Raw genomic sequence first — 24,564 nt, 5'->3', positions numbered from 1 at the left:
AGTAAGAATAAATTTAAATAATGTTTGCCAAAGTCCGATCTAGACTTAGTTCTTACCTTACTCCTCTTTTCATGATTTTGGAGATTTTTCAATTTTTCATATATTAAGGTAGCAATCTCTTTTGCATCTCTGGTATCTATCTGCTCTCCCCAAGTATTTCTCTAAAATTAAAAACACTCTTCTTATAATCTTTTAAGTATCTAATCAAAACATGACATTTCCATCTAAGAAACTTGATTAAATATTACTTAAAGTTCCAAGTGTTTGAAACTCAAATTTCTTCCAAGGAAATAATGCTGCAAAAGCACAGTTAACACATAACTTACCCTAAATAATAACAATACTATTATGGGAACAAGTGAAAAAATTGCATTGCATATTGGAAAAAATGCATTGCTAACTCCAAATGCCTCAAAACATCTAAATGGTATAAGGAAAAATGTCCCCAGAGGACCAAATCACTCTACTCCAACACAGTCATTGGGACAGACAAAAGCTTGACCAACTGCAACACTGGAAAGCAGTGCTTATCTCCTGCTTCTCCTCCGCCCACAGCAGGAAGGTGGCTGAAAAGCAGGGGAAGAGCAGGTCAATAGACCCACATCTGCTTACTCTGGATCTCGAGCCACCTGTGTCCTTCTTCCTGGTGGGCACCCCATACTGTATGCTAGCATTTTACTTCTGTGTATAACTGCCCACCTGCGTGGATTTCTGTTTACTCCACTCATTATTCTGCTTTGGCCCTTTCATCTGACCTGGACTTCTGTATGCCAACCCTGTCTTTCAGTTTGGACAGGGATATTCTGAGTCCTAATCTTGTCCTCTGGACTCCTCTGGACACATGGTAACATCATCTTTTCAAACAGTTCCCTCTATGGCCTGGTTAATTCTTTGCTCATAATATACTGATACTTCCCTAACATCGTTCTCCCGGAAAAAGATTCCTATCTATGTCACCCATTTCCCAGCCATTCTGAGAACTGGGAAGCAGAGCTAGTGATCCCAAAGGAATGCAGAGTCAGGCTCGGTATAAGCTCCTTTATTCTCACTGAGTTCTCCTTACCCGACACTGTTTTTAAGACAGAGAGAGCCTCTTGACAAATCAAAATCCTTCACTGAAAAATCTGGATGTCTGACAATTCTAGATTTCTGAAATTCATCATATAAGTTCTTTAACTCTTTTTCAAAATGTATTATAATTACCCATATATAACATGAGATCTTAATCTGACAGTCTTTCTCAAAAAGTATATATTAAAATACTTGAAATTATTTATTTCAAATGTCTTACCCAGAAACATGAATACACGGCAAATGTTTATTTTATTACAATTCTATGGTCAAAAATGTCATTCTTCTACCCAGGAAGAAAGCAACGGTCATGAGTACTGTCTGTCAGCGATTATACATGTTTTTGCATTAATGATCATAGAGGTTGTCACCTGAATTTTAAGACCAACTGGTAGATGTCCAGGTTTCTTGTTGAAAAAAAAGTGTATTGTCAGTGGCTCAAGAAAGGAATTATGACTGAACCAAGAAACCCTAAACTTTTATTTTGTAGTCTAAACCACTAATAAATATTCCTCAAGATAAATGCTCAGGTACTAAGGCTATTTCAAAAGTATTATAGTAGTATTCTCTTAATTTTTCCAGGAAAGAAAACATATTATAAATGTTATATATGTTAATTCTATAAAAGGAAATACAAAACTTCACAGATAATAAATAATTACCTTGAATCCTCTCACCCATAGAAAACCATGACAGTCATGAGTCACTTAAGCACAGGGATCTGTTAGGTGATTTCATCACTGTGTGAACATCAGAGTGCACTTACACAAACCTAGATAGTATGGCCTACTGCACACCTGGCTATATGATAGTAATCTTAAGGATCACGGTCATATACGTGGGCCGTCGTTGACCGAAATGTGGTGCATGACTGTAGTAGTATTTTGCTATGTCTCTTTAGTAGTTTTCCTATTCATGATTATACAAATTTTAAGGCAATGGAGATATCAACTGTGAGACAGAAAAACCTTTTAAAATCACTTGTACATGTAAAAAGAAACTTGTTTCAGTAATATGTAATAAAATAAAAAATGACAAGGGGAGAAGAAACTAGAAAAAAGCCTGTACGTACCTGTGCTCTTTCGTAGGGATAAAATTTAACAGTTGGATAGGCTCTGATCCCAGCTTTCTGGCAGATTTGAGCATAAGCCTGACAGTCTACTTTCCCTGCTTTCACTTTTCCTTTAATCATCTGAAAGGAGAAAAATATGATTTGTCGTTCTCTTTGGCATTAACTATTTTGGTAACTGCAAAGCAATATGATATTAAAAATTTCAAATCTTTATAAATTTAAGGATTTTTTATTTAGAAAACTTAGTTTTAATCCTTTCCATTCCTTCCAAGTTCTTACTCACTCTTTAAACTCCTACTTACTGAGCACCAACTCTCCAACAGCAAATAAACTCCCCTTTGCCTTAGCAAGAAAGGTGAGTAGCTGAACTCTGAATTACCTCAGCTTCTTCCTGGTACCCACACCTTGTCTGTCACACCCTCAAATTATAATATCCACCCAGCAGTTCCATCTTTGGTTAACAGTTTGTTGCTGTGAACAGTGTCCCAGGGAGATTTCATGTACCTGTATGCTGCTGAACCCTGACCTCTCCCCTCGACTTCAGTCAGCTGTGTGCCGGCCTGCTTCAGCTAAATAAGCACCTTAACCACAACATTTCTGCAATGAATCCTTTCCCCTCACAACCTACTCTTCCTTTTGTCTTACTATTCACTCAGTTTAAGCCAGAAACTATGGCCATCCTAGATTCCTGTCTCTCCCACTTTTATCACAAACACTAAATCCTATTCTTATGTCTTTCATAAGACAGAATATGTCCCATTCTTTCTATCACTGCTTCCCTAATCCTGGTTCAGTTATCATTTCTCACTTCATGGGACAATTCAAATATCTTTACTGCTTCTAGTTTTGTTCCCATGGCTGGGGTACTCAATAGATAGACTAACCTGTGTTAGGGCACCAGCAAAGCTGCTTGCAGAAGCATGTACAAAGACACACACACACAAATACAAACACACATTTACTGAAGGTCAGAGAAATCTAGAAATGTTACCTTAAGTTTTATGTTATTTTCAAAAGGTTTACTTTATATATTAGTTGGCTAATGTTTTCAATTACTTATAGGAGGAGACCATATTGTTTTTGGTGCTATGAATATCTTTCTCTGGCCTTGTTGGCCCATGTTCAGTCCATCCAATGTGATCTTTCTAAACTGTAAAATGGATCCTGCCATACCCAGTAGTTCTCTAATGCTTATATGGAACACATTATGAACACTATGAAACCCTGAGCAAGAGTGTGTAATGCGACCAGTGTAAGGAAGAGGACCGAACCTCCTCCTCGTCGTCTATTTATTGAGCCTCAGTTTTTGTGATTCTCCTTCTGTCTGTATATAAACTCTGGTAATATTGGACTAACAGTGGAGATCCCTGAAAGGCTGCACTTTCTCGTGTTCCTGAATCAGTGCAAATACTGTCTTCTCTGTTTAGAGGACTCTAGCCAACCCATTCAAGTGCCAAACTCCTAGTCATCTTGTAATTCTCATCTCAAATACCAACATTTCTGTGGAGTCTTTTGTCTTCCCCTTGCCATGACTCTGACATTCTTCTTCCCATTTTTTGCTTCATTCTCATTTCACTAAAGCAATGATCTGGTTGTATTATATATATTTATTTGCATTTTATCTTCCCACTAGAAAAAGATCTTAAAGACATGGAATTTTTGTCTCTCCATTTGTGTAGCCCCAGTATTTAGCATAATGCTTTCCACGTGGTGCTTAGGATTTGCTGAAGGAATGATTTTTTGTGTTTAATAATTTCCTGCTATATTCAAGATATAGTTGCATTAAAAAATATACAACTAAGCTAAGTTTTTCAGTACATGACAAAAGTACAAATGTTCTAACATTTTGTTAGAATTATTGGAGAAAAGGAAGTATAAGAGGACAAGAAGAGATAATAAGTGGAAAAAATGAACAACCTTTTATCTGAAGACTAGTCAATAACTAAAATAATCTTTTATGACTCATAGGAGCTTTGAAATCCCTTTGCTAAACAATCCCTTGGGACTTTCGGCTTTTGTTTTAGACTGGTGGGACTGGAGCTGACTTTCTCATTCTAATGAGTGTGTTATAGCCAAGGCAAAGTTCCCTGATTGCAGAGGCAAGGAAGCTGTCAATCTGGATTAGGTCATTAATAGGTCTGTTACGACAGAAACACCAAAAACTTAGACTGTATTCAGTTTATGTATTCAGTCTAATTTTATAAGCATTTACTGAATTAGACACTGGGGATACAAAGATGGGTAAGACATAAGCCCTGTCCTCAAGAGGCTCATAGTCTTGTGCAGGAGACAGATATCTAAATAATGAACATGCATTATATAAGTACACTGATGGAATACAAGATATCAAAGTGACACTGATTAACTGAGAAGGGAGGAGAACACAGAAGTACCACTGGAGCTGGCTTTTGTAGGACAGGGAGAAAAAAATGCAGATGACCAAGGTAAGGAAAAGGCATTTTAGATAGAGGGAACAGAAGGCACCAAGGTACTCGTTCAATGAACCTGGAGTACTTCACTGTGCCTGGAGTGTAAGGTGTGAGGCGGGGTTCAGAGACAAAGCCGGAGAGGGAGGAAGGGACAGATCAGAGACCTGTTGTCAAGGATGTGTGTTAAGAAACTTGGTTAACAGGAAGCCAGGGAAAGCAGTATTTTAGAAAGATCATCAGGGCAGAAGTGAGGAAGGCAGACTGGCAATAGGGGACTAGTTAAAAGCACATTTGATACGCTTAGGTGAGAGATGATGAGGGCTTGAACAAAGAGGCCAGCAGAGGCGCAGACGGATTTCAAAGGCTTTTAGGAGATGGAACTGATAGGATCTGGTGATTGCCTGGAGGGAGGCAGAGTGATGGTGGTAGGACAGGAACAAGCAGGAGAAGGAGGTTTCTGGATGTTACGGCAAGGTAGATGGTGTCAACCAAGACAGAGAAGATGTTAGCTCAAAGCTTTAAAGAAATCTACTGCAAAAATTAGTCACAGAAATGGAATAGTTTTTTAAAATTCAGAGGAAACTTTGAAGAAAAAAAAAATTGTATTTGCAATGTTCTTTCTAATTATTAAAACATGTATGTGACCACAATATATTTAAGTAGAAACAAGACTTACCCTAGCCAAGAGCTCAAACTCCGGAGCAAAATTTTGGCAAGGTCCACACCAAGGAGCATAGAAATCAATCACCCAATGACTCTTCCCTTGTAAAACTTTCTCATTGAAAGTCTGAGGGGTTAGATCTATGGATGCTTGAGGCAAAAATCTGTGGCAACGGATCAAAATTATGTTTCATTACACAAAACCAAAGCAAACATCTACAATGGAATATTGCAAAACTTTCTAAGTTTAAAATGACTTCAAAGAATGACAGTGTAATAAAGCACAACCTTATCTTGGTAAATTATAATTCTTTACGAAGTACTTTAAAATGCTAGAACCTTAAACAACCCACAGTAACTTTAGCTACAGACATAAAAGAAAGATAAATAGCACTGCATCTATTTCATATAACAATACACATTTTAATTACTTACCCTAGACCCCAGATTCTTAGGGAATAAGCATCCCTATTCCAACCATTGTAACTACTGCAAGAAGAAAAAATATGTGAGGTGTAAATAGATTTTTCTATTAGTGGATTATGTTCAGAAAATAATCTCATTGCAGCAATTTAAAAGATAAGTTTAGTCGACTGACTTCACCTAGCATCTCTCCTCCTAGCTACAAATACTGCTTACATTGTTTCTCAGATAGATTTTTCTCTAGCCTTGATGTTTTTTGTGCTCCAGACAGAACTAAATGTCCAGTTACCTGCTGGACATCTCCTACAGACCCATGGGAACAGCAAAACCCAAAATGTCCAAGGCTTTAGTTTCTGAACCTTTATCCAGTTCTCTGCCAAGTTCCTACCCGCTTTTTAAAGACCCATGTCAAAAGCCAACTCATAAATGCAGCCTTTCATGATATCTTCTCATAATTGTGATTCTTTCGTCCTTTGAAATCTATGGTTCATTTTTATTTTAAATAATATTAATTACATTTCTGCCTTGCATTTGAGTTTTCCACCTGAAATATCAAGTGGTGCTGTGGAAACAGCACAGACACTGAGACAGACCTGAGTTCAAACCCAACTTCAAACCTTAGCAGCTGTGTGACTTAGGAAAGTTACCTAAGGTCTGTGAATCAGTTTACTTATCTGTAATAGTAGAAAGGGTGATAATTCTTTTTTTTTCTACCCAAAGCCCCAGTACATAGTTGTATATCCTAGTTGGAAGTCCTTCTAGTTCTTCTATGAGGGACGCCACCACAGCATGGCTTGGTGAGCAGTGTGTAGGTCTGTGCCCAGGATCCATACTGGCAAACCCCAGGCTGCCAAAGCAGAGTGTGCAAATTCAACCATTATGCCACTGAGCTGGCCCTGGAAGGGTAATAATTCTTATTTCTCAGGATATATGTAAAGACTAGTGGAAATGATGTGAGCCAAGTGTCTAACATAGTACCTGAAACCAAATGGGGACTTATTAAATGTTAGTTCTTCCTCTCTACTAGACTGTCAGCTTTATGAACAGTGGGACTGTTCAATTCACTTTTCAACTGCTAAAATTCTCATTAGCACAGTATCTTAAACATGGTAGGCTCCCAAAAAATACCTGTTGGGTTAACTTTTATTTAGTTAGGATAACTTTAAATTTTAACTGTATAAATAAATGATTACAATAAATGTCTTCAAATTTTGGAGAACACTTACTGATATTGATAAGCTTTATCTGATTTTTGGGGAAAAAATCTTATCTCTGGGTATCTCCGAACATTTTCTTGGGCACAAAAAGAATGATACTGTTGGCAGTCTATACTGCCCACATTGATCAGTCCAGTTAATGTCTATAAAAGAAAAAAAAGGAGATAAGTAGATCAAAGTGATTACAATAAAATTACCTCCATAACTATATGTTTACAAGAGAGAAATCACCGTGAAATGGTTTTTGTATTTTTTACTAGTGATTTTCACCAAATAAAAATGGAAAAGGGCTTAAAACATAAGAGAATATTTGTAGTAATGAACTGAAGATCTAATTTTGTAGTCAAGAACTTACACTAATTATTGTAGATTAAACAACTGATTTCTTTCATCTACTACATGGGGAAAATTATGTATTTCTAAAATTCAAAGTGTTGGAAACCAAGAACTAATGAAGGTCTTTGTAATGGTATTTCAAAGTTACCTTTTCAAATGGAGACATGGGTTGCAAGTAGCATATTGACTCATGCTGAATTTAAACATTTTATTGAAAAGAGCACAAAACTGCATTATTGTAAATGTCAAGATACTAGAAATCACTTTAACTCTTAGGTTTGTTCATTTTTTTAGTCTCAGAAATTAATCTAAAACAGTAATTACATTTTTCATTCTCATTTTAAATAATTTATTTCCAATCCTCCATGACTTATAACACTATGTCTATTGGTAGGAAACTTTTAAAATCTAAATGTTTTATTGATCAAGGCTTTTTTTTGTCCTTATTTTTAAGTTCCACAATATTGTGAAGAAACTTTATCTTTAAGCTCTAACAATAAAGTAGTAGAAAAAATTTTAATAGAAAATAAATGGGATCTTGGGGTTGATGTTGGCAGAAATTTCATCAAATATATACCAAGTGACATAGAAAAAAAGAGCAGATACCAGACAGAAACAGAGCTGAAATCTAAGTGGTATGATGAGAACCGTTATTAAATGATAATCTAGAGGTGGGTTCACTCATCTCAGTTTCAAAATAATCCTCTTAAGTAAACATTCTTAGTAAATGCTAAGATTTAAAACAAACTATTTCATACCCGAGCCATTCTTTTCCATTCTGGCATTAGGACTTGACATGGATGACACCATGGAGAATAGAAATCAACCATCCAGACCTCATCATGTTTTCTCTGTGTAACTAGTTCATTGAAAGTGGTGGGTGTCAGGGAGATCACTGAAGGATTCATAAGATCCTAAAGAGAACACAGCTTTCATTATAACAGATATAAAAAAGAGTTGTTCATATATTCTTGGCAAATTGTTGGCATATGTCATTTAGAAAAGTTTCTGTTTTTGAATAATCAAAAGATACTTAAGGATATTTAAAGAGAATCTATAGTGAATCATTTTAAGAAGGAAGAAATGATCCCTAATTTCTCTCTTAAGTTTGGATTTTGTCCATCAATTTTCTTAAATCAAGGTATATTTTCTTCTTATTTCTATGTATCACTAAAGTCACCTTGGGTAGGGAAAAGAGGCAACTTTAGTTAAGGTTACGGGTAGGTGAGCCAAGAGTTCCAGGAGCTGCCCAGATGTCTACTTTGGCTATACAGTTCTTTCTGGAACCAGTGATTTGTTTGAAAATAACTCTTTAATTATTAATGGAAAACTACTATTCCACTTTGCTGACATTCTGACTGGAGATATTGCCCAATCTCTCTACAGGTCACTTGCTCCAAATGCTGTTCTAACACAGAAGTGCCCAGTCCTTCAGTCTACCATGACTTGGTAATGCTAACAAAGATGTTCGCTTCTTTGGGAAAAAAAATCAAAAACAAAAACCACAATACGAAAAACTATCACTTTGTCAGAGGAAGAGATGAGCAGAGAGCAGAATGGTCATTACCTGGATAATAAGCTAGAAGTTTTGGTTTCTTTCTTAGGAGGCACCTGTAACTATTTTAGTCAATCAAGACTATTAATGAGAAACAAGGAGGTGTATAGACATGGGGCACTTCTGTGTTAATAACACGGCAGGCTAGGCATAAACTGCTGAGGTGAGAAAAGGCCCTCCACCGGGGGGTGGGGTAAGACCACACGTTTCCTGGAAAATAGTGGACTTGCTCATATCTCTTCTATACGGGACCTGAAAGAAATAATCTGTGGTGTTTCTATCAGAGAAAACAGAGAAAGGAGGTGACAAAGCTTTATGTAAAAGTATAATTTCATGTATTCAGTAAATAGAGGTGTCCACTAACTACAAGGCACTGTACCAGGTAACAAACAAAACAGACTTATTCTCAGAGCTTATGGTAGTATATAACAGGAGTAAAACATTAAATTTTAAAAATTCATTTTCTTGTCAGAAAATAATGTTTTGGCGTGAAAAAAATATTAAATATTCATACAAAATATACACATCCACAGAAGGATTTACAGCTACAGGCTACAATTTAAAATACCTCTATGAACTCCAAGATCTGTTCAGCAGAGTGATGTCCTTCATATTCATGAATGTTGGACTGGTTAAATACCACTGTTGTTGGATAAGCCTGAATGTTATACTGTTAGGAATGAGAATACAAATTAAACAAAGACTTTACATTTTACCTATTGTTTTCAAATTTATAACCAGCTTGCCTTTAAGTAACAACAACAGTAAGATTTAAAAAACTCATTGCTAAATTGCTGGTGACTGAAAAACTTTAGCCTGGTCAAATTTAGCAAAGGAAATGGATTCACAGTTGCACTGATGAGTACCTGACCCTTATTTATAGCTACTCCATTAGCTATGAAATCCATAGGCATTAAAACACTGCGAATTGGTCATAGGTCATTATGAGCTTGGTCCCTTTTTACTCTTCTGAACCAAGGTGGATGCGGCTATAAAGAGCAGGCTAACCTCGAGTCTCTTTTTGAGATCATAATAAATACTCCAAAATTTGTCTACACATAGAAAAAAATCAAGGAAATAAAATAGCAAGAATAAGCAAATAAATTAATAATGTGTACATAACTGTATTTTAGGTTAAAGAAATAGGAATCATGCTCTAAGAATGTGGTTACTTTTTATTCTTTATTCAAGATAGCTTTTACGGTACAAAATACTATCATTTCCTTCCTGGAATTAACATGAGCACTAGGCCAGGAAGCATTTCTCTACAGTTTTAATTTTTATTTTATGTATTTTTTAAGTTATAATGAGATCCCTGTCTGTGGATTTGCTGTAGCTGAACTTTGCATCCTTAAAGCTGACAAACACACAATAGCAAACTGGAATCTTTGGCTAGGATTCAAAAATAATTTTAGAAAAACAATGGAAACATTTATCAAACTTTTGTAAAATGAGTGCAAATTCAAATATCTGATTAGATTAACAAAACAGCAATTATACCTAACAATTAACAAATGCTTACTATGTGTGAGCACCTTTTTAGCACTTAACCGTGTAGGTTCTCAATTCTTTTCAGAAGCTAAAATTACTATGTCAACTTTATAGATGAGGAAACTGAGGTGCTGAGACATGAAGTGACTTGGATGTTTTCAAAATCACATACAAGACATTCAAAACCAAAGGCTTTAATTTTTTAAAACTTATTTCAGTGAGATTTCAAACATCGTGAAAAGATGAGAGAATAATCTAATAAATACCCACATAGCCCTCCTCTATATTTAAGGAAAATTAACTTTTTTTTGCCATACTGGCAGACAGCTGGAAGTTCTCCTTCTTGATCCCATTTCCTTCCCTCCCTGACGTTAGGGGCAACCAATATCCTGAAGTCACTGTGTATCCAATTCATTGATGTTTCTATACTTTTCGCCTCATGCACATGTATCTCTGAACGGGATACTGTAATGTTTGAGCATTTAGAAACTTTCTGAAATTTTATCGAACCCTGTATACTAATTCTGCAACCTGCTTTTTTCATTTTACATTGTATTTCTGAGATTCATCCATGCTGGTAAAGATACATCTAGTTTTAAATGCTCTATTGTATTCCACTGTGTGATAGGATAATTCATCCATATATTTGCTATTGTCAGATTTCTAAATTTTTGTTAATTTGATGGATGGGGAGGGTATGTGACTACTGTTACAATGTGTACTTTCTTGATGACTAGTGAAGTGGAACATTTTTCATGTTTATTGGATTTCCTTTTTTACGAAATGTCTGTAAACTTTTTTTTTAGACCACAAAATTTATTTATAGTTTTTAAATATTCTGAACACTAAGGTTTGTCAGTTACACGTGCTGCAAATACTTTCTCAGTCTGTTGTTTGTCTTAACTTTACAGTGTCTCTTTCTTTGGCAATAGTTTTAACATTTAATGTAGCCAAAACATTAATTTTTTTATCCTTTGTGTGTGTGTGTGTGTGTGTGTGTGGTGAAAAATTATTCCTCATACAGATGCCATAAGATCTCAGCCTATATTTACTTCTATTGTTTTTAAAACACATTGCTTTCTTTCTTTTCCCTTCATTTCCCACTTTTTCTCTTCCTCTCTTCTCCATTTCTTTTTAAAAAAATTTCTTTTTATGAATTATTTAAAATATACACAAAAGCAGAGAGCATTAAAATCCCATGTACTATGTAGCTACAGGAACCATCCATGCACAGCTACCCTGCTCTCACTATGCCCTCTGCCACTCTGCTCCTACCCGAGATGATTTTAAAGCAAATGGCAGATGATTTATCCTTTCATCCATAAATAGTTTAGTATATTTAAAATACAAGCACTTTGCCCCAAATATAACCACTCTTATCATTTTCATAGCTAAAAATTAACAGTAATTCCTGAAAATCATCAGATATTGTCAGTGTTCAAATTTCCCCAATTATCTATTTTTTTGCAGTTGGTTTGAATTGCATCCAAACAAGGCCTAAAAGACTGAATTTGACGGGTATGTCTTTTAAGTGTCTTAAATCTCTTTTTCCCCCTTTCAATGCGTTTGTCCAATAAGCTGGCCGTTTCTCCTGTACAGTCCACACGCTGGGCTCTGCAGCTTGCATGCCCGTGGTGTCACTTGTGTTCATCTGTTATTGGATCTCCTTTACACTCATAGATCTGGGGGCTAGATTTGATTTAGGTTTGATTTTTTTCTCCAAGAATATTTTATAGGTGGTATTATATACTTTCGCCAAGAGATATATAATTTCTAGTTCTTCTTGGAACTGAAGAGTCAATATTAACCTAAGAAAATATTTTTAAGTAAAGATTTCAAAAAGCTCGTTCATTGCTTGAATCTCCTTCTATTAACTATACTTAAAACAAGTATGACACTAGCCAAAGAATAAAATCTACAGACTGCCAAAAGCTAACATTAAGTTAAAAAAAAATAAAGATCTTACATAATTGAAAAGTCACGTATTTTATAAAGTCAAATAAATAAGACCATATCTACATTCAGCCACATATATTATCTATCCATGCTTTAATCCAATCACAATTTTCTATCATTTTGTTGAAATTATTTGTTTAAATAATTTGTTACTACTCTAAATACAGGTGTACATTTGAAAGTTATTTTATCATTTTAATACCAGACTGCCAAAAGCTCTCTATTTTACAAAAATATTAATGACAATAAATGTTTTACACTTTGCCTTACCATGTTACAGAGTCCCTCATGAACTGTACAATCTAGAGTACCAAACTTCAGCTGACCATAAAGATGCTTTGAAGCTTTCCGTAACTCTGGTAATAAAGCTCGACACGGCGGACACCACTACAACAGAAAAAATATTCATAAGAACTGAGCCAAATGAAACAAAGAAACACATCACTTTTGCAACAAGCAATATGCTAAGTAAGACAAAACATACTTAGTTGCAACTCTTAGGCATTTATACACTTAATCCTTAAAGGGGCAAGTACATCAGTGCTCTCTCAGAAGCAATATGTGACAGTGGCCACAACTGAATAACATAATTCTTATACTCACGGCTCAAGGTTATCTAGTAAATGTCTTTTTGCTATGACAAGAAAATCTAACAATATTGAAAGTTGACAGAAAAAAATAACTTACAGGCGCAAAAAAATCAACAAGCCATGGTTCTTTGTCATTGGCAGGAAAATTTTGAGGTCCAAGTGTGGTAACGTGAGAATTAACACTTTCTTTGGCAAAGGCAAGTATATCATATAGAATCTTCTTTCCTTTGAAATTGAGTAAGAGAAAAATTAAAATCCACATTCTGCTCTTTTATCTACAGAAACATTTTGAAGTTTTTATGCTTAAAAATATTAAAAGAACATAAGCTTATGAACAAATGGATGCTGGTGAGGTTTCACTGTTCTGTACACTATGTATACATAGGTTTGCTCTGCCAGGAGCACCCTTTCCTCTACTCTTTTGTGTCTTAGAGGACCAGTTAAAATGTCAAGATCTCTTTGAAATGCTCCATCCTCAAAGGCAGAATAATACCTTCCTTGTAGTCTTCTTTGAATTCCTTATGCTTATCTGAACTACTACTATGGCCTAACTCCTAAATCTGTTTCTTCGACCTAGACTTCTCTTATGAATTCAAAACCTATATTACCAACTGCCTGCCCCTGGAAATATTCACCTGGATGTCACATATACATTTCAAACATAATATATCCAGATCGAAGTTATTTCCACCCAACTTGCTCCTTTACTCACTATCTTCGCAATGGCATAATCATCTGCTGGGTGCCTAAATAAGATATCCCAGAGTGACTCTTGCCTTCTTTCTTTCCTACTGCAATAACCAAGGTGGACTTTCTGCCCCATCTGCCTTAACTAATCTGTTTTCTACATTGTACCACAGTCAATTTACAAAAACATTAACCTGATTATGTTGTCTCCTTGTTTAAAGACCTCTGATCATTTGCCACTGCCTAAAGAATATACTCCTTGGCTTGGCAAATATACCTTTCTCAATCAGCACATCGTCCATCTTCCCATGTGCTCTTTGACTTATTCACTCAATAGTCAATATTAAGTCAAGCATCTATTATGTGTCAGATCCTGTTTTAAATGCCAGAGGGCATGCAAAATAAAAGACACAGTCCTTCTCCTTAAGGAGGTCATAGCTCAGTAGAGGAGAGAGACATTTTCACAAGTATTTAAATATAGTCATAAATGACACCACATTCTCCTGCTTTTTTCTCCCTCTTTAGCTGCTGCCGCCTGAATTGCATCTTGAATTCCCCTATCTTCGACCATCCCTTAAAAATGATCCTTAGGGCCCTGATCCTGTCTCACTATTCACTCTTAGACAAGCTCATCCTCAATCAAGGCTTCAATTACCACTGATATGATGATTATTCTTATCTACCTTTTCAGCCCCAATTCCTCTCCTGGGGCCCAGGCCTATATTCAACTGTGAACCAGGGTGTCTACTCCATATCAACTCCTCCCCCAGTGTTCTCTTACTCACTGAATGGTGCAATCAGTCACTCAATTGCCAATTCACCAGTCAGAAACTTGGGCTTCCTTCTCTTACTCCCCCACATCTAAACAATCAAGTTATACTGATTTTGTATTCTTGGTATTTCAAAAATTTGTCCACTTCTTTTCATTCATATTACCGTAATTAGGATAAGGCAGGCACTTCTCCTATATAAATAACTGCATCATGCTTCTACCTGCTCTCCCTTCCTCCAATTTTGCTTCTATCCATTCCAAGCAGCCAGTCACCTTTCTAAAATGTAAAACTAATCATATCTCTACTTAAATCCATAAATGCCTCTGCTTTGAGAAGAAAGTCTTACTTCCTTTACCTGACAGACAAAACATATATTTTGGACTCCTAGTGCTCTTTCCAGCCTCAAGTCTCATTCTTTTCCAACTCTCAACATTCCAGCTATCCTGAAATTTTTGCTTTCTAAGAATAAATGAGGATCTCTTACCCTAGAGTCCACGAATACATTTGCTGGTTCCTGTGCTTGGAATGTGTTTGCCACCTCTTTATTTGGGTAACCATACTTTAGATCTCAATGAAGAGATTACTTCCTCTAACCTCAGAAAACTATTCCTCCTAAGTGTAACCCAGGCTTATCTCTTCTAGTAGTCAGTCTCCAAGATAGCTCCCAATGGTCTCTATCTCATGTACTCATACCATTATTGTACCAGGGCTGATGTATGTGACCAATAAAATATGGTGGATGTGATGATTTTCCTTGTCTGAGATTAGAGAATAAAAGATACTGTTGTTTCTGTGTACGTATGTGTGTCTCTCTTTGATCATTCATCCTGGGAGAAGCCAGATGCCGTGTTGTGAGCAGCCCTATGGACAGGCCCACGAGGTGAGGAACTGAAGCTTTCTGACTATCCCCTGAGGAGCTTGGAACCAAATCCTCCAGTACAGTCCAACCTTCAGGTGACTACAGCCCTTGCCTACCTTGACTGCAACCTCATGAGAAGACCCTCAACACCAGAAACTGTGTGAGTTAATGTTTATTGTTTTAAGCAGTTAAGTTTTTGGGTAATTAACTACTCACAAATAGAATACTCCTCCTCACTTCAGACATTCTTAAATTTGTCCACATACTTGTCTGTTTTCCCTTCCAGTCCGTAATGTTCTTTAAGGTAGAGATTAAGTATTGTTCACATTTTTTCTTACTCCCTAGTATTATACCTGGCACATGCAAATGCTCACTAACTATTTAAATCCAAAGAAACAATAGAAGTTATGCTTTAAAGTTAGTGACAGCAAGCAAAAGGAAGTACCTGGAGATTCATGGTATATTTCTCAGGATGGAAAACGCTTTAAGCTAAGTTTTGAAGGGTGATTTGCAGTTTGCTAAATATTTTGAGGGACAGGAAGGAATGATTACAAAGCAAGAAGAAGAAAAATCTTGTGTGAAGGCACAGAGGAGTGAAAGAACATGGTAATTTCAAGGATCCACAGGCAGCTGGAGGTAAGATTATCTGGAGGGGCAGAGGTGGGAGATGTCGCTAGAAAAATGAGGCAGACCATGAATGTACCCTCTTACTTTAGCAGCTATTTAGTGAGTTCCTACTGTGCACCAGGCACCATTCTAGGTGCTGGAGATAGAATGGCAAACAAAACAGACAGTCATTGCTCCTACGTGAAGGAAACTGGAGTATGTCCTAGAAGAAATCAAGAGAGTCAAGGGAGAAAAGTGACAGGAGAATGTTCTAGGGTAATAACTGCAAATAAACAAGTAATCAATTATAAAGAGGAAAGGCTACAAGACAAGCAATTGTATCAGAAGTTATTATAACAGATGAAGGAGACGACGGGCCTGAAATAAGACAGCAAGCGCAAAGAGGGGCAATCTGAGAAATACTTCAGGGGTAAAAAAGAACTGAACTCTATCATTAAAACTTGGTCATTTCTAGCACTTTGAGGAGGTGGCACGGTTTAGCAGTGCTACAAGCCTAGGCTTTGGAGTCATAAAATCTAGCTTAACCAGCTACTAGTTGTTTGTCGTGGGCAAGTTACTTAACCTTTCTGAGTCTCAGTTTTCTCCCCTTGCTGGATTGTTGTGAAGATAAAAATGGAAATGCAAAAGTATGCAAAGTCTTTAGAAAAATGTCTGACTTACAGAAAGTACTGAATAAACAGTAGTTACTGTTAGGTTTATCTTGCCAAGACTTTGCTCACATAGCAATTCTCGTTTTTCTGTATTTGCTTTGGGAAACTGAGCATTCAAATGTCATCTCAGTTCAATTATCACCTCCTAACCTACACTATGCAGAAGTATCTTGATTTGATCTTGTAATTTATACATATGACCATTACAGTGTTTTTCATATTTTCTTACAGATACCCCTCCTCTCACCCCCACCAGATAATATTTTAAGCTACTTGAGAGCAGAGTCCGTGTCCCACAACTTTGCATTCCTAACACCTAAAACAGCGCTTATCACGTAGCAGGCATAATATCAATACCTGTTACGCAGTTAACTATGTTACAGTTAGCAGTCTGTATGTCTCTTTCGCTACGTTTAACCTTTTTCAGAACAGGGATTATGATGCATCCGGAATCATAGGAATTGGAAGTGTACTTACATGAATGGAGAGCTAAAATCCCAAACAAGCTGAAATGTAGAAATGTAATTATCAATTCAAGAGAGATAACAAAGCAGTTAATGGAGATGTTTAGTAGTCTTGTGGAGGAAAAATCCAAAAGAATAGAAATTGCCCACAATAGCTGAGATGCTACACTTAGCACACTGGAACGGAAACTGTAGCTGTTGCTTAGTTTTGTCAACAAACAAGACCCTTAAATTCTTCACTAGCCTGACATGTCACCAGAGTTCTTGCTGAAACATTGTTCAAAATATTTAGAAGGAAAGAGATGTTTAAAAAAGAAGAGTGAAGAGATAAAATAACTATATATAATTCAAAATATCTTTCCCTACGAGAAACACATTTAATAATAAACGAGAGCAAAATTATTTACAATAAGGATGTCCACACAGAACAACGTAAAAAGTACAATTAAAAAATTGCTACTTGAGGGGCTGGCCCCGTGGCCGAGTGGTTAAGTTCGCGCGCTCCGCTGCAGGCGGCCCAGTGTTTCGTTGGTTCGAATCCTGGGCGCGGACATGACACTGCTCATCAAACCACGCTGAGGCAGCGTCCCACATACCACAACTAGAAGGACCCACAACGAAGAATATACAACTATGTACCGGGGCGGGGGGCTTTGGGGAGAAAAAGGAAAAAATAAAATCTTTAAAAAAAAAAAAAAAAATTGCTACTTGAAATCAAAGATAAATTTTTATCATTTTTTCCCCCTTCTTACCATGATGAATTTCATATTCTTTGGTTCCTTGTCCTTTAAATACTGCTAGACATGGCTGAAAAATATAGAGATTACTACAGACGTCTGGTGCAGAGGAACAGTCAAACCTGCCAATCTAAAGAAGAAAGAGAAGGTTCAATTTGATTAAAAAAAAAATCTTATCCATATAATTAAATATTCATAAAGACAATCCAAAAGTGACATTACTCTAGCAACACAGTTTCTAAACAGAAGTTAATGGGCCACAAAGAGACAGAAATAATTAATTTACATTTAACACTGAGACTCAATTTAGTTAAAAAAAAGTGTCCTAGAAAGTTCAAAAATCTGAGAGGAAATTTCCAAGAAAATATGAAGCTGTATAAGAACTCCACCCTTCTAAAAATGTAGAGGATATTTATACAATCTTGGGGTTGGGGAGAGAGAGAATTTTTTAAGTAAGACCACAGAAGCAGAAATAATAAAGAAGAAGGTTGACATTTTCATACAGTGTGGAAGAAAACTAGTAGGCAAATGACAAACCAAGAAAAAATATTTGCAGCATGTAAGACAGAGGATCCATTAAGAAATAAAAAGACAAACATCCCATCATGAGAAATAAAATGAGCCAGAGACATGCACAGAAAATAGAGAAGAATTATGATTTGTTAATGATCTTGAAAAACTTTTTTCAACCCCTTTAGAAAGCAAATAAATGAAAGTGAATATTAACATATCACTTTTAGCCTATCAGAATGGTGATGATTAATAAATAATGATAATACTTGGTTGGCATAGGCGTAGAGAAATAGTCACTCACATGCTATCATATACTTTTCTACCGTATGCATCCCAGAAAAATTGTGTAATACAGATTTATCACATGCCAGCTACTCAAAAGAAATGAAGGTTAACCACTTTCAGATATTGTGTCAATTTTTAATAGAAAACAGGAAAACACAATAGAAGAACAAGAGCACTTAGGGCTTTCTTAACATAGAACTTCAAACATTTTTATGTTATTTACAATATAATTTCATGTATTAAATTAATAAAGCACACTAGCAGAAAACATTTTTCTTACTTGAATATGTTCATTTTTAAGTAGAGTTTTCAGTTTCTTCAACTCAGGATCATTTGAATCTTCGTTTTTTCCAAAATGAAAAAATAAGAGCCATCGATGATGAGCCAAGCGATCCTTAAAAGCAATTAAAAAATAGTGATGAAAGGAAAGAAATGTCAGAGATGGGAAATTCTAAGAGTTCTAATCTTTATTTCTTTGACTTGAAGTTAATTTTAACCACCCTACCCATTACTTCAAAATACTGTCTAAAATTCAGACCCATTCATATTCTTATTTTGTAGTTTATCTGGAATAATGCTATGTAAATCAATTACGCAACATTAAAGATGGATGAGTCACTAAATTATAAAGTCTTAAAGTAGATGACTGTTCCAAGAAAAATACATGGTTTAACAACACATCCCTAAAAAGCTCGGAGGTGGGGAAGTCAGGTTTTTCAGGTTTAACAAAAAGTTTTGTAGGGACATAGACTTAGAATACTCTGGGATCAATAAAGAGAAAAAAATGATTGATTCTACTAGGAACTGATTATCTCTAAAGCTGCTTCTTAATTCTCAGGGACATTGTAGACAGTTCTGTAAGCAAGAACATAAAGTTCCAAATCAGACTCAAAGTTGTTTTGCGATCAGAATCTTGCCCTTCCTGATGCTCCTGAAGCCCAGCTTCAGGACTGGTTAAGTTTTCCAGAGCTACAGCTCCTCCCTGAAGGGGCACCACCAGCAACTCCAGCAATCAGTTCAACCTAGAACTGACCGATACATAACCTTTTCAAACTGCTGCTTTCTCTCTGGTGATGAATAAAATAAATGCTGACTTTCAAACGTTAAGACTTGAAATGTTACCAACATTTATTACTATAAAAATATTACCTCTAGTGTGTTTGCCGAAAGTAGTTCAAAATCTGGAAGATTATGCATTATTTCCAAATATATTTCTTTAGCATCCAATGAGTTAAGAAACTAGAATAAGAGAAACATACTGTAATCATTTTATTCAACATCTGTTTAAGTGTTTTTGTTTTGTTTCAGTTTCCCCTGAAGAACTTTAAAGAAAAAAAAATTATAGAAGTTAAACAGTTTTCAAGCTATTTATTCCAAATGTCTTTTTCAAAAAAAATGTACATCATATTTGGGCAATTATTAAAAAATTGTATAACTGACTTGTTTCTTAAAAATAGTGATGTAAAATAAATTCCAGTATTAGGTGCTTCATTACCTGGCATTTTCTATTAACTGTGCTGTGTATACTATGATAATCCTCACAGTAACCTGGAGTGGCCTCGGAATCATCAGGAGAAAGCTCTATTATGTTTGGTTTAATTTTAATGCTAACATGCTTTACAGAATGCCAATGCTTTGCAAATTCTTTAGTAATTGTTAAAACACTAGAATAGTGGATGATCTAAGACACTTCATACTCCAAACAATAATAGGAATTAAGACAAGAATTTATAACTGGAAAATTGGAATTGACCTTGTTTATTATATAAGTTTTCAGCCATAATACCCAGAGACCAAACCACCTAGGAGGTTTGCAGAGTAAAATATACTGATAAGATCTTATCTGAACTATGTTTTAGATCTAGGGCTCTTTTTTAAAAACACAAAGACCTGAACAAGGCACACCTCCTTTCCAACAAATCTCCTTTATTTCTGTCCGTGTTTTGTCCTCAGCAGATTTTCCTCTCAGAACTCTCCTGCTGGCCTAATTCTCAGTGGAACAGCTGTTACTACAAAGAGTGCAGCCATGATCGTATCAAGAAAAGGTAGATGCAGGTTGACAACACAGAGTTTAATATATATCTTTCATTATGAACCATCTATGTTTGACAATTCCACTATTACTTGAAAGATCTAAAACTCCATTACAAACTTACAGGAGCCAACCACTGTATTCACAGCTTAATTGTGCTCAACATGAGAATAACCACATGGATAGAAAGAATGGGTATGACAGAAGCGAAAACTCAGTTTTTCCTAAGTTTCTTTTCTTAAAACTTGTTTTTCTGTTTTCTTTTTTTTAAGGAAGATGAGCCCTGAGCTAACATCCACCACCAATCCTTTTCTTTGCAGAGAAGGATTGGCCCTGAGCCCACGTCTGTGCTCATCTTCCTCCACTTTACACGTGGGATGCCTGCGACAGCATGGTTTGACAAGCGATGCGTAGGTCCGAACCTGAGATTTGAACCCGTGAACCCTGGCCGCCGAAGCAGAATGTGTGAATTTAATAGCTGCGCCACTGGGCTGGCCCCTTGTTTTTGTTTTTTTAAAAAAATCTATAGCATAAATATTCTTAAAGGTCTGTATGAAATAATTTCTGCTACCAAAGGGCTTAAAAGGTCAAAACAGAAATCTTCCATGCCTCAGTTCTATAGCTGATTCACTTCAGTCATGTTCATCGTGAGGACTTAACTAAAAACACTCCTAGAGCAGCTTACATAAATATGTGAGTGATCAATTCACTGGAAGCTCGTTATAAACCTGTCTTAGAGTAAAACTCGGTAGTTACATCTACAAAGGATATTGTCTAGCCTCTGAGTTTCACCTTCCAGGCATATTTAGCTGGCATAGTGTTGTTTTGCATTTTTTAAAACTTGAATGCTTTTAGGAGGGACAAGGAGTTTGTCACTCCTTGTTATTACATTTCCAGTAGCACTCTTTATGTTTCCTAAGATCACTTCCGAGCTTGCAGTTTTATATCAAAAAGCCCAAAGATCTCACTACAAGATGGTAGTAGTGAAGTCAAGAGCCTATATTAAGTGTTGGCCAGAGTATGCAGAATCCTCATGAACTGACGACACAGTGTAAACAAACACAACTTTCCTGTAGGGCAACATGGATTGACCTTAAAATTGCCACAGCCATCTCATTCTAAACAGATAACTGAAGATGTGCACAAAGATGAAAGAGATTGTTCATTATAACACTGCTTATAATCATGAAAAAGTAGAAACAAATATCTATCAAGAGAGGGCTAGGTATGTCACATTTAGTCAATGGGTTACTATTCAGGGATTGCTGGCTGTTATTATATATACACATATATAAATATACTGCACATAAGTAGGCACTATATATAGTACCTATGTGCCAGATACTCTTCTAGGCATTTGGGATTTATCAGTAAAAAATCCAAATTTACTGCAGGAGAAAAATAATGAAAGAGCAAATAAGTAAATTACAGTGAATGTTATAAGGTGAGAAGTGCTCTGGTAGCAATGGAGGTGGATTATGAAAAGATTTTAAAGACAGAGCAACAGATTTTCCTGATGAATTGATTATAGGGTATGAGAAAAAGAAGAATCAAGAATGAATCCAAGGTATTTGGCCTGAATGATAAAGGATGGAGTTTTCATCAACTGAGATGGGGAAAACTGAGGGTAAAGCAGATTTATGGGTAAACATCAGGACCATCGTTACAGATATCTAAGTTTGAGAAATCAATTGATATCCCAGGGGAGATGTTGACCAGGCAGTAGGATACAGATGTCTGGTGTGTAGGGCAGAGGTCTGGGCCATAGAAAATTGATGAGTCATCAGCGCCAAGTCATAACTGTATGTACACACAAGTAAAGATCTGAAAAGGTATTTACCAAGATTTGAAGGTGCTTTTCAGAAATCTCAAAAGGTATTTACCAAGATTTGATGGTGCCTGTCTATGGGTGATTTGGTTTTAGTGAATTTGGCACCTTTCTTTATATATTTCCGTATCATACATGAATTTCTGTAATAAATATGTTATCTTTATCAACATCAAAAAAAGCAGAATTAAAACACAGAAAACTAAAGGCAGTTTGTCTTTTATTAAAGTCTTTTATTTTCTTTTGGGATATCCAATATCCCATTATTTATCCCAGTTCCTTGACACTAGCTTGAAGCTCAGTTTCCTCATTTGTAAAATTAGGGAGGTGAATCACACCAGTAGATGTCCAAATTCAGTTTCTACCAGAATCTAACAGGGTGCTTTAAAAAAACAGACACCAGGTCCCAGACAAACCTACCAACGATCTATATTTTAACATTAGAAAATACACAAATAAATGGAAACCAGTAACAATTCATTTAACCTACAAATGTATTCCATACCTTTGGTTTAAGCCCGTTTAAAAATAATTCTGAGTGACGTCACCAAGATGGCAACATAGGTTGTTCCTGACTTTGTTCCCCCTCACAAGAACAACTAACAACTATTCAAGAACAAGACACCCCCAAGAGAATTCCAGAACATGGGATCGAGGTTGAGGCACCACCCCCTGCAACTCAGAGACCAAGACAGACTGCATTAGCAGGGTAAGAGAAGTGGCTATAGGCTGACCTCATTGCCCCTCCCCCAGGCCAGTGCAGCACCACACGGAGAGGTCTCCCCTGAGCCTCCGGTTTCTCTAGTGGGAAAGGAGAACCCAGGGGAAACAATCAGACCGTCCCCCAGCACTGTGGGTCACTGTGCAGCAGCCCCTACTCTGAGCTCGCACCACAGGGAATGCAGGGGCATCTGGCTGTAATGGAGAAGGGGGGAGGGGCCAGCACACAGGTCTTGGCAGACTGAGTTCATCCCAGCAGTGTCCAAGCAGTAATCCCAACCAGGGGCTTTCCTCATCTGCAGAACCAAGTTGCAAGCGCACTCTGACCAGGGAACTTGGCAGGGTGTAGATCTGCCTGACTTGGATCCTCAAACAAGGGGTTATTCCAGCCCTAGAACCCAGTTTGCTCACTCCCAGGCAAGGAGCTGAATCACAGCCCCACTTGCTGTGGAGAGTGTCTTCTGGCACCATCTGACCAGAAGGGCTGGCAACAACTCCTAGAAGCAGTGCAGCCCAGCAGCACTCAAGCCAAGAGGCGGGCAGGCAGAGCTGTTTGCACCAGGGCAAAGCCACTACTGGGTGGGGAGTGTTCCCAAGCAACACACAAGCAGGGGGATTAAGTCGTAGCTAAGGCTGAGGGTAGCTTCTGGCTCCTCCCAACTGGTGAGCCTGTTTGGGAAAGTGATAGCCTAGAGTAGCCTCTCTCCCTCCTGCCCAGGCAAGGGAGCTGAGACAGCCTCAGCTACTGTGGAGAGTATCTTTCAGACCCATGTGACCAGAAGGGTTGGTGACAACTCCTAGAAGCTGTGCGGCCCAGTGGCACTTGAGTTGAGAGGCAGGCAGGTAGAGATGACAGTTTTCAAGCCAAAGCCAGTGGCCCTGTTCAGCCAGGGAACTCGGGGTGCAGGTTAGCTTGCATTAAGACAACAAAGAAAGAGCTTTACCGGCCTTAGAGCTGCTTCTCCCGCTGTGCCCGGGCAGGGAATCTAATCTGTAGGCTCACACACTGCTGAATATAACTTTCAGCTTGTCTGATCGGGAACCTAACCAGAGCACACAGGAGCTGCATAGCCCATTCAACAGCCCTCCTACTGTGGCACTTGAATAGAGAGCACAGCCTGTGGCTTCCCCATCTGCAGAGTGAAACAGGTGATCTTACCTGACCAGGGAATTCGGTGCACACTCTAGCCTGATTCAGGTCCCCAAACGAGATATACAGGCCCTGAGCCACATCCTGCTGCCCTGCCAGGGCAGGGAAGCTAATTCATATCCCCTTCCACCACTGACTACAGTACCCAGTCACAGACACCTAGTAAGCCACACCAGAAAATCCAGGAACTGTGAAGCCCATCCTACAGCCTCACTTGGGTAGGGAAACAAGCTGGCAGTCCTATCTAATTCTTCTCAGCCACTGGTACACCACCGCCATCCCTGTCCTCAGAGCTCGAACAATTGCCTCGTCCCCAAATAGACCATAATAGCAGACCCCAGCTGCCCAACACCACCACCAGCAGACATACTCAGAAACCCAAACTGAGCTGACTGGTGAAGAACTGTCTCTGCCAAAGCAAACCAGTAAAGTCTCGGAG

The 24,564-nt window shown here is 37.3% G+C and overlaps 1 protein-coding gene across 1 annotated transcript in view; it reads right to left on the bottom strand.

The window, feature by feature from the left end:
* DNAJC10 (DnaJ heat shock protein family (Hsp40) member C10) overlaps positions 1–24,564 on the bottom strand; it is a 45,106-nt gene that overhangs the window by 3,332 nt on the left and 17,210 nt on the right. Inside the window, exons 11-22 of the mRNA XM_046658618.1 lie at positions 19,545–19,634; positions 18,676–18,789; positions 17,613–17,727; positions 12,898–13,025; positions 12,481–12,597; positions 9,332–9,433; positions 7,967–8,122; positions 6,882–7,015; positions 5,668–5,721; positions 5,249–5,396; positions 2,144–2,263; positions 57–161 (exon numbers count right to left, since the gene is read on the bottom strand). Coding sequence (XP_046514574.1) covers positions 57–161; positions 2,144–2,263; positions 5,249–5,396; positions 5,668–5,721; positions 6,882–7,015; positions 7,967–8,122; positions 9,332–9,433; positions 12,481–12,597; positions 12,898–13,025; positions 17,613–17,727; positions 18,676–18,789; positions 19,545–19,634 — 1,383 coding nt within the window. The remainder of the gene's footprint in view (positions 1–56; positions 162–2,143; positions 2,264–5,248; positions 5,397–5,667; positions 5,722–6,881; positions 7,016–7,966; positions 8,123–9,331; positions 9,434–12,480; positions 12,598–12,897; positions 13,026–17,612; positions 17,728–18,675; positions 18,790–19,544; positions 19,635–24,564) is intronic.

The sequence above is a fragment of the Equus quagga genome, chromosome 4 (assembly GCF_021613505.1).
Source record: "Equus quagga isolate Etosha38 chromosome 4, UCLA_HA_Equagga_1.0, whole genome shotgun sequence".
In the NCBI taxonomy this organism is placed as follows: domain Eukaryota; kingdom Metazoa; phylum Chordata; class Mammalia; order Perissodactyla; family Equidae; genus Equus; species Equus quagga.
Note: the sequence above shows the minus strand (reverse complement) of the source record. Positions and strands in the feature narration are given on the sequence as shown.